Source organism: Thermobia domestica, chromosome 1 (genome assembly GCF_964235325.1).
Source record: "Thermobia domestica chromosome 1, izTheDome1.hap1.1, whole genome shotgun sequence".
Taxonomy (NCBI): domain Eukaryota; kingdom Metazoa; phylum Arthropoda; class Insecta; order Zygentoma; family Lepismatidae; genus Thermobia; species Thermobia domestica.
The window spans coordinates 78,454,563-78,468,798 of NC_137454.1; the positions used below are offsets into that span (position 1 = coordinate 78,454,563).

Sequence of the window (14,236 nt, forward strand, 5' to 3'; positions counted from 1 at the left end):
TTGCATGTTTAATTCACCGAATGCACGGTAAAGTGTTTCATATTTAAGTTACTCATTATATGTCATATAAATGGAATCTATAAGTAATTATCAGATCAATGTAGTCCAACAAATTGCTAATCATGTGCCAGAAAGATTTTGTATCGATATTGAGAGCCTACATTACATTTTACTGTTAACCATCAGCTTTTTCCAAATCAGGTGTAATGATGCTAAAAGAGTACAAGACCGGAAATTGACTAGAGACCCGTCTTCTCTGTTTCTTGCTCACTTCTTGAAAAAGCTTCAAATATTAAGCTGAATAGAAGTATATAATATAGTTATGAATGTGCGGGATTATTCACATTGTAAGGTCTAACACCAGAGTAGCAATAACCAAATTTATAAGTCAGTATAAGTCTAAGTGACGAAAAACACTAGAAAAGTATTTCATGTCTAGTCCCTTTTTTTCGTGCATATATATATGGACCAAAAGTGCACTCATTAGCCAAGGTAAACGAATAATTTCTTTTTCATGTTATCCTTTTCTTCCACACTCAAGTAATAGAAAATTCTAGCATTTAAATGCGATAAATCTTGATAAGTCATTGTTGTCATGACACACTCGTAACTTTTGGTAATTTTTTCGTAAAATATATATTTTCTCCATTTATTATGTGCAAAATATCAACAATTATTGTGTACCGTAATTGCGGGCTACTTGGACCCTTAAGGGGCTACTTGGACCCATACCAAAAACTCGTTTGAAGTCCCATATGCAATGCAATAATGAGTGAGTTCAGAGTTAGATCCGTTAGATGGGATCATAATGCAGGCGTACACACATTGAAACTAGTTCTGTGGTAGGCTACGATTGAGCAGCATTGGTGAAAAGGTCGTTGACGAAAAGAGTGTATTTATTGAGCGCCAAACTTTTATGTGTGGACACTATTTGCAAGGAAGTGAAACCAATGCTAAGTAAACACATAAGTAGTTACATATAGGTTAATGAAACTGACATGGTAAACTTTCTCATATACAATAAGATGTGTGCGTAATTGCATTATACATTATATGAAGTGTGTACATATGACCTGGAAAACATGGATATTTTGTCCCACATCTTTTGTTATCTTTATCCCACCCCATCCTTTGTTATCTTTATCAATGAAAAATAAAGGTTTGTTGTCACGTGTCACACAAGTAAGGACTTTTCATTGTTTCCTTAAGGATACCGGCACAAAATGGTACATCAATATAAAAGATTGCCTGCAGATCGAAAATATGCTGATTTTTCATAACAGCTTGAAGAATGTTTACCAGCAATTCAGTTGGGGAAAATGTCGCGATTAAGAAACAGAAGCTCACTTCAAAATAAGTCGTTCCACCATAGAAAGAAGATTAAAGAATAGGTCAAGGCAGAATCCGGGCCATCTGAAAGTGTTCACTGAAGAAGAAGAATTAGCCTTCGCTAGTCATCTTGATAAAGTTTGTGATTTCGGATTCCTCGTTAATTAACTAGATTTCAGATTATTGTGAAGTCCTATTTTGCTATGCATGGGAGAACTGTCATTGCTTTCTAAGACAATCTTCCCAGTCGAGATTGAGTGAAGTTATTTTAGAAAATGCACCTCCAGTCAACGACAAGATTCGCTGCTAATATAGATAGGCCTCGTGCAGCTGCAGAAGAAAACGTAATCAGCTATTACAATCATTATATTTGATAGTATCTCTTAACATGTTCTCTTTGTGGTTTGCAGTAAATAAAAAGTGTTGTTCTTGGAACACCTACGTCCTACTTAGTCTCAGAGCAGATTTCAATGGTTTTCTGTAGGAAAATATGGAGGTGGGTTCAAGTAGCCCGAACGCGAGTCGTACTTGGATCCTTTTTTTACAATAATCACCTGTGATTTGTTTTCAATATATGTAACTAAAACTGTCCTCGATATGTGCAATAAAGCCTGTAGTTCCACTTAATATGGGTTATGACAATAACTTTTGAGTTTTCGTGGATGAAAATAGGCCGAAAGAACGAATTTGTTGCAAAATTGGGTCCAAGTAGCCCGCATCTACGGTATATAATAATTGAAGAATTAAAAAAAAAAAAAAAAAAATCATATCGGTTAGAAATTTGTCATGTCAATACTGAAACACCAAGATTTATCACATTTAAATACTACTTGCTGTAGCAGAAGAGAACACATGGTCTCAACAAACTTTAAGATAATTTGCCGAACACAGGTAAAGATAACTTGATAAAGAAATTATTAGTTTTCATTGGCTAAAAATGCTCTTTTGGTCATATATATAAAGTAGGAAGTAGACATAAAATAATTTTATAAAATGATATTTCATTTGATGAACTACTGACATGTAACTGGTTGTAGTTATTGAAGTGTTAGATCCTAGAATGAGAATAACCCCACATCTTCACAGTTTAGCTTAGAAAACATCTTGATGAAAACTATTCGTCCACTGTATCGGAAATATTGATGAAAACTTGAGAGTAAATTGATTGCATGACAAAAACACACAAAGGTGAGTACTGTGTATATAAATGTTACTGGAGTAAATTCCCGCTAAGATTTCTCCCCTATGTCGTATTATCATGTTACTTAGCTTCAGATTTGCCATATTCAGTTAGTAGCACACCACTTACATTTCGCAAACACACTTAGTTTACATTCCAGCCCTGACACGGGTCCCCCTTCTCCAAATCAAACTCTGGGTTCTACACTTGAACAAATATTACTCCTAGTCATAATAAATAAATAAATAAATAAATAAATAAAAAAGTATAACTAATTCTATATATTATTATTACGATACACGCTATTTACACGATAAATTCTTGCTATTTCGTTAATATCACGTGAATTATAATTTAAACGTTGCGTTAACTCGGAAGGTGAATGATATTCTTTGCACTCCGAATATGTTCCTTAATTTTGCCCTTGGTGCCAATGTGTTTCCTCATACGAAACATAATAGATCCTTCTGCTCTGATAATTAAGTGTTTCTTTCTAAGTTTTTGTCTTGTTTTACAGCCGAATCCTTTGATCTTTGTTGTGGAATCTGTTATATGCTCTCCATAATTCTACAATATTACGAGGAACGATTGGAAAGTTCGTGGCCTGACTAGGAAAGAAGCAATTATTTTATGTTTCTATATATTAGCTACGTAGCTATATCCGTTGGTAGTCACTGTGTAAAATTTCATTTCTCTATTGTTTCAGGTGAGGAGTTTATAAGGCGTTAAGTCGGCGGAAGTGACAGAAAATTGTGACATGGAGAAAATCGAGTATCGAGCTGTCAATAAGTACCTGCATAAAAAGGTACACCACAGGAAATTTATGAGCATGGTAGAAACACTAGACTCTGCGCCCTCGTGTTCCATGGTGAAAAAGTGGGTAGCTGAATTTAGCTTGGCATAAACAGCATTGAAAATGACCCCCTGCAGTGGCAGGCCTTCAACGTCAACCATTGCTGAAAAAGTCAATAAAATTTGTGACCTGATTTTGAATGACAGCAGAATCAAAATCTGAGAGATAGCTGAGACTGTGGATATTTCATATGAGCGAGCACAAAATATTATCGTAAACGAATTAGATTTTCTAAGGTGTCCGCGAGATGGGTATCCAAGTTGCTTGCAATTGAACACAAACGTAATCGGCTCGCTCTTTCCTGTGATTTTTTTGGAACTGTTTAAAAATGATCGATAAGTTTATTGCCAGATTTGTAACTATGGCCAAGACGTGGGTACACCATCATACAACGGAATCAAAACAAGAATAGAAGCAATGGAAACGATATGGATACCCTGCCCCTAAGAAAACCAAACATTTTTTTTTTTTTTTTTTTTTTTAATGCTAGGAGCATTATCCTGGTTGATTTCTTAAAAGGGAATAGACTGTCAATTCTGACTACTGCACTCTTCTGCGACGTTTGCGTGAGGATATCAGAATTAAAAGGCCAGGAATGCTGTGAGAAAAGGGTGTTTCACCAGGACAATGCGCATTCACACGTTCCTTGCATTCATGGCAAAAATTTATTCCTGTGGGTTCGAACTGTTGCTATACCCTCCGGACTTAACTTGTTTGGGAACCGCAAAAAGGTTGTGGAGGTCAGCAATTTTTTTCGGATGCAGAGGTGAAAAGTGCTATACTGGGATATTTTGCAGGTTCGAGGATTTTTTTTTTTTATTATTATTATTCTTAAAGTGGTATAGAAGAGTTACCGGAGAGGTGGCGTAAATGTAAGTCGGCTGAAGGAGATCACGTGTTAAAATAAAACAACTTATTGAAATATTTTCTAATTTTGTAGGCAGGCCACGAAGTTTCCAATCTACCTTCGTATTAACGTTTAACGGGTTAGTGCATGGGAGAATGCCAAAAGATGAGACGTATACCAAATAGATCTTACTGAACAAAAGGATAAGCATGAACAAAATTCACCCGTAGTTTTCGGGAAAACTGATAAACACGGAAAAGAACCATTGAGGCGAAACTTGATACCCCGATTAAGCTCTTCATTATGACACTAACAAAAGATGATTTAATCAGATATAGCCCAAAATTATGACTTAACACTTAAAACTTCAAATTTGTGTTTAACAGTGATATTGTTCATCAATCGATAGATCACATAAATATAATAGCATGTTTGAGTAAATACTCGCGCGTAGGCTTCGACAAAATCGACAGAAACTAATTTTAATGGAGCTAAAGAAAAGGATGCCATTCGTTGCCAATAACAATTATTATTATTTTTAGTATACTTCTGAAACACAATTGTTTATTTGCTGCACACATAATACAGTGTTAATCCGTAAATTATCTATTATTTGTCTTCTGATAAAAAAAAAATGAAATCTTTGAGTTTTACGTCCCATGAATATGCCGGCTAGGCTAAAGAAGGCGGTGATGACGAGAAATGAATGAAGTGGTGGAACGAATAAAGTGGAAGGAAACGGGAGAACCCCGAGAATACCCACGCACATGGTGTTCGTCCACCACGAAGTTAACTTGGCGGGAGATGGGATCGAACCCGGGACCCCATGCACCAGAGGTGAACTCTCTAGTACTGAGCCACCGCGTTGTCTTCTGATGGTGGCACACCATTCCTAAGAGTAACACATATATTATAGTGATGGGGGCATGGTAACTCGGTGATAGAGCGCTTACCTTTGGCGTGTGGGGTCCCTGGTTCGATCTCCGGACAAGTAATTTTGTCGGACAATATCCGCAGGTTTTCTCGTGGTATCCCGTTTCCTCCCACATTCTCATACCACCATTTCTTCCATCATCATTCACTTGCCTATACCATCCATCTCCTTAACAGCATAATCGTGGGACGTTCAACTGGAAGATTTCATTCTTTTGTGTGTGTGAAACAACATTCCTGACAGTGATGCACACGTTACTTGTGAATTTAAAAATAAAACCGGACAATTTCTTCCCTCTCAACTGTAATATTAATTTTATAATGGACTAGCAGCGTTCACCCCGCTTCGCTGCGGTCACCCCGGAACGCAATAAACTTTGTTACTTAGATAATTTTTACTTTTTCGCTTTCAAATTGCAGTAAATGTTAAAATTATAGCGCCTGTCATTTATGTTAACCCGCCGAGTCACATGGTCATGCGGGTTGCATATAAATACGTTTATTTTTACCTATGATGAACTAATAACAAAGGATTTGTACGTATGGACACTTGAATGGTCAATTATCTCAAGACACTGGTAATTAAAAATTAAAGTGATATGATAAAAACCATCTAGGGTCCAAATCCTAATAACCCCCCAAAAATGAAAGAAATTGGTTCAGCCGTATTAGCGTGATGAGTTCACAAAGGATTTGTGCGTTCTCTTTTATATATATAGATGAGATTAAAGGCTTTTTTTAAAAGAAGAAGATTATAGTGATAGCGAGGACTCGTGAAGCTTGACCTAGGTTTACCAATTTCAGCACTCAATAGAATGCGAATGTATGTCCCGGTGATATTTTGCCAGTGTCGTCTCTCGAACTGTACGGAGAACATCTGAGAATACAGTGTTGTCGCATTGCCGAAAAGTTTCGTTTTGTCGTTATTGTTGTTTTATATTTTGCTATTATTGTTGTTCCGATTAAAGGATGGCATTTAGTATCTCCCCCAGCTCTTTAATTTGCCTATTTGATGTCGAGAACAGAACCCAACCAACCCCTGCGGGACTTCTAACCCGTTCCTACTACAACTACTTAGATTGGGGGAGATACTAAATATCAGCCCAATTAAATTCGAATAAGTGTTATAGTTCTTTTCCACGAATCGTACCCAGGCTTCACGAGTCGTCGCGGTCACTATAGTCTCGTTTTTTTTATAAATAAAGACAACGTTAATAACCATGAACCTCTAATACCTAGCAAACCTCAAAACAGGATTCTTTTTTAATAAGTTTCGACTCAAAACTGATTAAGGATAATATTGGCTAGAAAAGGATGCGAATTCTTTGATAACATCTTTATTACTTCCCATCGATTCCTTTATTGATAAGATTCTTACATAACCAAGTAATAATTATAATAAATCTACACATAATAATTATAATAAACCTCCAAGTAATAATTATAAGAAATCTCCAAGTAATAATTATAATAAATCTATCACCAGATTCGAAACGCAGATATACAATTCGAAAGCAAATTAGTTCAGGCCTTCTGCGAAAACTCGATAGAAAAAATGATACAGACATAACTGTATATAATGTAGCAGACTATACCGATAGCAAAATTTTACCATTACTGTTCAGAAATCGCAGGAACCTTTGGTAATATATTGACAGATTAATGTTAACAGATTATTTTAACATGATCACAAATTAAGACTAGATAAATGTCTACAATACAGACACTGAAATAACCCACGTTCACAACTTGCGGTGCTTCTATGAAAGCAAATCTATACGAACACAGCCTGTTACTTTGTAAGTTCTCTCTACACTATCGGTTGCCAGCACCCATAGATTTCACCAAACTTACAAACATTCAAGATTTCTATGTAATTACCTGTATCAAGTATCCCGATTTTGCCATCTATCTTGCAAAATCTGCTGCACTGTCAATGGTCCAAACACACAATCTTACCTTGTACATCGAAGTAGGCACAAGGTACAAGGTAAAATTTTGTGTTTAGACCTATGTACCCTACTATAATTATGTGAACGGTCTAATTACTTACTAATGAAATAACAAGATACAAATCAAATAAGTAGCAATCTCGGTCCCAGCTGTTTACCTACAAATGGACGAAAGTTATTGGGATGTTTTAGATTAGTAATACAAAGGCGCATGAAAATATATATAGACTTGAATCAGAAGCGTTGAGTCGGTAAGTTACTTCTACAGTCTTTGCTCTTCAGTCACTCATCCCATTATTCGTCCATTTTGCAAGATACTTGATATCAATAACTATATAGCGTAAACATATAGCAATACTCTTTGCACAAAGCTACACGATTTTTGGTTGTCCAACAGATGCTAACAATTTGTAAATTTTATTTTTATTTCTTTCAGGAATTTATCTTCCTAATTTAATAAAATTCAGGGTTAAGTTTAGAGATGCCCCTCCGTTTTTTATATTTAAAAAAATTGGGAAATTTACAGGAGAAATGAGGTAAGAAACGATGATTTGGAGTTCTTATGTGATGTTTAGGTGTGTAAGTTTGACACTAAAAGTTATGTTTACTATGAGAAAAGATATGTAGAAGTGGGTACTATTTGCAATACACGGAATATTTCGATGATTTAGCAGCATGATAGCCGTATAGGAAGGCGAATCGGTGCGTTGAATATGATATTTCCGCATTGAGTCTATTAAATCTTTATGAGAACTACGGATTACCAAATTTAAGTGATAATTGAAGCTTCTATGAAAACCGGGTCTAGTCACTGTTACTGGGTAACCAAACCTAACCTAAACTAACCCAGCCTAGCCTAACCTAACAACTTTTAATGTTTTAACTGCTTTTTTGTAGGTTTGAAACTGGAGGAGCAACTCTTAACTTAAGCCAAAATTTGTAATATTATTAAACTTTGCTTATAAACACACTATATAAAAACATAATTACTACACGGGCAAAAGTATTAGTAGAAATTTTATCAAATATAGTTATAAAACATCTCACTAAGTTCCAGTCCATCTTTCATCTTACCTGTACCTACTATTTTATAATTTAGAAACTAACACAAATTCCACTTCTAAAGTTATTAGGAAAGCCTTCCGTAAGGTGTTATTTAAATTTTGTTCAGTACCAACGCGCAATAACAAAAGAATATTTTAAAAAGTACTTGACTAGTGTTTTCCCTTCCAATACAATCACACAGTTAACCCGTACTCGCATTTTCTTAATATATTTTTTTAAAAAATTCAAAAACGCTACAAAGAACATCTAGCTCATGATCTGTAAAAGTCAATGCACCAAGGTGAAATCGAAGGCCGAATATTTACATTTTGAGCTCGTGTATAGGCTTCCCGCTAAGCCTGCGCTTTCATGCTTGTGTCAAGCAGTTTCCGTGACGAAGGTCGGAAAAACAACTTACTTACTCACAATTATGAAAAAGATAAATAAATAAAACACTCACTCCGTTGATTGAGTCTAAGTTTTCTTGAACAGTTTCAGCCACTTACACTGTATCCTTGTTCATCAAGTAACAAAAAGCAATGCTACATGGTGAACAAGGACATGGCATAGGTTGCCGAAACTGTTCACGAAACCTTACAGACGTAATCAATGAAGTTCATGTTTTCACTTATCTTTTCACTAACTTGATTAAAAATAAGTCAATTTCAGTGTTTTACAAATAACTCACAAGTGGCTTAATTACTTCTGGTGTGATATTCGATCCCTGGACACGCACAAGTTTTTGGTGTCCATGGATTTTCGCGACGTTCTCCTGTTTTCAGCCACATTTTCATTCCTCTAATCAATTCACATTCAGCCACTTGCATTTACCATCAGTTTTCTTATCGCCAGAAGGGATAATCAAGGCACGTAAAACTGGAAACTTTAATCAACTTAGTTAAGCTGCTTCACTGTGAATTAGGTTAGAAAATGTATTAAAAAATGCATAAAAGTTCTCCAGACAGCACTGCTACCATGGAAAACCAATTTTATAGCGAAAAAGAGGTACAGAAAAGATGAAGCAGACAAGTATTCAGCTATTTTAGATGCCCTTACAACTTTTAACTTGGAATCGAGATACGAAGGAAATGATCAAAGGCTCGTTTTGATCTTTGGCATTAGTACGGGTACCTTCAGAAATCGGGATCTGCACCAGCTGATTCTTTCCATAAAATTACGTACGAATCATTGAAAAATTTTCGAAACAAAATAACTCTGGTATAACCCAATTCCATTTATCTAAATCAGGCGCTGAAATTGACTTAAATTTTTGGGTTATTTCGATTATTGTCTTTGTATTTCAAGTATACAGATACGGTAATAAAGGAACTATGCAAATACCCAATATTCTTTATACAGTGCTAATATTTGGAAAATAAAATCTTATTAAAGCTATCCAAGCTTTATAACAAAGCTCGCTTGGTTGAAGTACGAGTGTTTACATGTTCAAACCATTCTCAGAGTTCAATGCGCAGGATAAACAATTCTAGAGTAACGAAAAAAAAAAGCTAATTGAACTTGTCATGAACAGTGAAAACAAAGGAAAAGAAGACATTAATAACGAAATGCATCTATTTTTCAAACAGTGCTACCAATTCTCTTCATCATGCATCTCGTTTGGCAGCATAATTCTCTTTTCCTTTTCGGAAGAGCTATATGGCTAATTTGTATATTACTTTCCACTCGATTTTAGTAACAATTCAAAGAAACACAATTTATTGCAAAAAAACTAAAAAAAAAAAAAAAAAAAAATCACTTCAATATAGCACGATGCATAAAATACTTGTAGGCTACTTAACTGTAAAGAGTAACTTCTATTTCACAATGGTACGATTTACCTTGATTATGACAAAATATTTTGTAATGATTGAAGTAATTTCTTAAAATAACACGATCATCATGCAAACCTTTTATTAATACAAACCAGTACTAAGTAAACATTTTACTCATAACGAGTTTTTTTTTCCTTCTTCTAATTTTCCACACCTACATATCAAAATGCTTTCATATTTCGAGAGTTTCATAAATAAAATAAGTTATCGAATAGTTCGCTGCAGTTCTTTCGTACTACCACCAGAAATATCTAAACTATTATTTGAACTGGTTGATTTTGTCACTGGGAAACATTTCCACAAGCGAATTGTTTCATCTGCGCCAAGAGACACAACCATAGACTTGTCTGGAGACATGGTTAAGTTTAAGATCCGAGCTGTATGCGCAGTTAGCTCAGCAATCTTTGTTAGTTTTGGATATTTCCAAATAATGAGCTCGTTGTTTGGTAAGCCATGGCCAGAAATAAATTCTTTCACCGATGTGGACCACAATATACCACCTACTTCAGATTTTACATCAATGCTGTTTACACATGCCCCACTATTAATGTCCCAAAATTTTATGGATCTATCTAGGGAACCGCCACCACTTGCTAAAATATTTGACTCCCATGGACACCATGCTAAGGCTTTAACTGCAGAACAATGATCACTAAACACATGAAATGGTACAGAGCTGGGAGTCAATGCGCTATTTCTTGATGTAACACTCCAAATCTTAACTATGTTATCATTTCCTCCACTTGCAAGAAAGCTACCACTGTCTGACCAGCGCAAACCACATACCTCGTGAGTATGACCATTAATGGAACATATTAAATGGTTTGCTATTCTAACATCACTGTGATTGATACTACCACAACGAGATCCACTACTCAAAACATACGAGTTCCATGACAAGGACCCCACTCGCGTCTCATGCCCATTCATGACACGTAATCGTTTCTTCCGTTCACAATCCCAAAGTTCAATACTTCCTGAAGCTCTTCCAATTGCAACGGTTGATCCATTTTCGATCCATGAAACTGAAGTCGCAAGTTCATTTTCCAATTCGAATAATTGGTGAGTTTCTCCGGTCGTAGCATTCCACAAATACACACTACATCCTAGTGCCACTGCTACAATATTTGCTGAACTCCAATCTACAAGATTTAAATAAAAATCATTGACTAAGTCAGGTGCATCTAATACCCTTTCTGGAACTTGTGGTACATGCCGAACTGGATTTCGGGTTTGAGTATAAACTACCTTTGCACAGTCAGCCTGTGTACCTAATTTCTCACTATATCCTAAAATTCTGATCTTACTTAAATCACCTCCAAATAAATTTTCTGCTAAAATACGTTCATTTTCTTTCATCTGATTAGCAGATGATTGCTGTATTTTGTGATGTCCAACGTCAAACTGACTCGCAGCTCTCGAAGGAATAAAACGATCAGCATACGGTGTCATTTGCAAGCATTTTTTGGCAGATGAAGAACCTTTGGGAGTATTAGGTATACTTTTCGACCGAGGAGTATGATTAGGGGTTTTCGGGAATTGAGTTGTTCCATTACTCCGAGTAAAATATTCCTTTGTTAGATTAGAAGAGTCGTTTTGGTCATGCCTTCCTGGTGTGCTTGAAGTACTTAAGTTCACTGATTTATTTTTTAATATATTTCGAGAACGATTTGGGTCATGCTTCCCTTGCACTGGTAAACTGCTAAAAGCTGGTTCACTTTTCTTGAAAAGGTCCCACACTTCATCTTCTAAACTCATTTTTGCTTCACTAATGTTCTCAAATTTCTAACAAGAAACAGATCGTTGACCGTTCGTTCGTTGTCCATGTAAACAATAATAACCAATGAAATGTTGTACTGTCACTATTCTTAAGAATTCAACAACAAATAGCTCACGTAGTCTCATAATTATTATACTGAAATAAATTCAGACACGAACTTGATTCACAAGCACTGACAGTACAAAATACTTTGCAAAGTTAAGTCAAAATCTGTTTTCGGACTTGACGCCGACCTCCGTTCGCATGTGATAATACTGCTACAAATGGGCCCTCAAACAAGCACACAAGAGCCATTTAATAATTATTTCTTCTCTCATCAAAAAGTCAGGAAAGACAAAATACAAGAAGTACTTACCATAAACCTGTGATCCAACTGAAGTAATTGGAATACTCATTGTTGTTTTCCTTTCCGTAAACTGTAGAAAATAAATAATATATAATTTTCATACGCTTATTTCGACCTATCAGAATTGTAGATGGCGTTGTAACAATCATGGCTACTGTACTGAAGACGGGGGTGTTACTTCTTACACGATGTATCTCTGCAGAGACATGTACTTTATTTGTGAATGAAAGGTAAGGTAATTTTACTATTATAAACAATAAGTAAAGGTATAATAATATGGTGTATTTCTGGTGAACATGGTGAACATCTGGTAAATTTACGTAAAGAAGAATGTAACGAGAACATGACAGTTGAATGTCACATTGCGAAATGTTATCCTGTGTAATTAGAAATAGTATTATTTCTTGAAAATTTCGAACTTTATGATGATAAGTAATTATTAAGTGGTTCAAATATGCTTGTTTGGGTCCAGGCCGTCATATTATGGACAAAAATAGCACGGATCGCGAGCGTTTTCCAACGATCTTTTATTGTATACATTGATAATAGGTCAGCATGTATATATCGTTCTACCGGTATCTGATTTTATGGGGCATACATCGAATTTTCATAATAAATGGCATTTATTCCGAAGTTGGACGTCCGCTTTCGCCACATTTTTTCGCTGTCGTCTCCTTACCATATTTTCTGCAATATATTAGGTTCATTAATCCGTGCTCTTCACAAACTTTTTAAAAGATTTTGCACGTTATCAACGTATTGCTTTACAAATGTTAAAACTGTTAATTCACAGCCCTTGTACATCCGCCATCTTGATAACATAAATGCTCGTTACTTTCCCACAATGCAACTGTTCGGTTACCTTGCGCCAAGTAGCTCCCTCGGCTCGCCGTATAGTCCCATGTTTATAACAAATAAACAATTTTTGAGACTCTTGTATTTATCAAGCACACAAACGATCAAATTATCCATATCTTCCGTGTAAATTTTCAAAATTTTTCTGAAGACGGACGTCCAACTTTGGAACTTAACCCGGTTAGAGCTTTGTATATCTTTTAGTAGAGCATGCACTAAATGAGGTACTCCATTACTAGGCCTTACTTGAAGATTGACTAGGAGGGCTCAGTATAAATACAGTGAGGATGTATGGCATAAAAAGATAGTGCATAAAACAAACCAACTTGTGCTAGGTGACCACTAAAAGCACGAATGCTATCTAACCCAGTCTGCGCAGGAGCACAAGAGAGGGGCCGAGCGTGAGCGAGAGGATACGCCCGAAGGGAGCAGGCGCGTCAGCGACGGGAGGTATACACGTAAACAAGGCTAGTGGAAGAGCATACTTATACAAGACTTTCACTATCACTGAAAATTCATTTCAATATGCTATGCACTGACAGTAATTACTTACGTGTGTTCACACTCTCATTTCTTCACGGAAAATGTTTTAACATCGTATTTTACCTATAAATTTTCTATTTAGTAGGACTGTCTGCTCGAGTAAGACCCTATTATTGTCTTAAAAAGTATTTCTTAAGGGATATTTGCATTAATTGGTATAGATTGATTCGAGAAGAGCTGACTAATAATACAGTGTGTGGGCATATGACATAAAACAGAAACCAAGACGTGCTGGGTGGCCCGTAGAAGCATAACTCTTATCTAACCGACTGAGAGCAGGAAGCCCCCGCAGAGGTGCATCCGTAGAAAGCAGGCGCGTCAGCGACTTCCGTTAACCCCCGCCGGCTTATATAACACATTAGGTCAGGTTGTATTCAATTTACTATGGTATGAGTAATTGTGACGCAGCTTAACGAAAGTCAACACACGGTGGGTAGGTACGTGCATAAGCGAGAGTAGTGGGAGAAAACTTCATGTGATATAAAAACACATGTTTGCACCTGGCACAGTTACAGTTGTTTGACACTTCTATGATCACTTTGTGCGTAGCTCTTCACTTTATCATGTTTTTCTTGGAGTACTTCGTGGTAAAGAGCACACTTTGTATTCTGTATTTCACCTTATTATACATGTAAAAGATAAGAATCCGATAAGTATTGATTACTTATACAATCCTATGGACAATTCCAGTTTGGCCCCCATAAAATGGGATTCATTTGTATAACTATATATAATATCTGCA

At 36.0% G+C, this 14,236-nt stretch overlaps 2 protein-coding genes and 1 pseudogene across 2 annotated transcripts in view; 1 reads left to right on the plus strand and 2 right to left on the minus strand.

Annotated features, from left to right (window-relative positions):
- LOC145686462 (uncharacterized) overlaps positions 1-12,242 on the minus strand; it is a 91,385-nt gene extending 79,143 nt beyond the window's left edge. Inside the window, exon 1 of the mRNA XM_081759792.1 lies at positions 12,106-12,242. Coding sequence (XP_081615918.1) covers positions 12,106-12,145 — 40 coding nt within the window. The 5' untranslated portion in view covers positions 12,146-12,242. The remainder of the gene's footprint in view (positions 1-12,105) is intronic.
- Positions 6,475-11,728, minus strand: LOC145686465 (cell division cycle protein 20 homolog pseudogene; annotated as a pseudogene).
- mRpL3 (mitochondrial ribosomal protein L3) overlaps positions 12,192-14,236 on the plus strand; it is a 40,642-nt gene continuing 38,597 nt past the window's right edge. Inside the window, exon 1 of the mRNA XM_081759817.1 lies at positions 12,192-12,326. Within this exon, the coding sequence (XP_081615943.1) occupies positions 12,244-12,326 (83 nt within the window). The 5' untranslated portion in view covers positions 12,192-12,243. The remainder of the gene's footprint in view (positions 12,327-14,236) is intronic.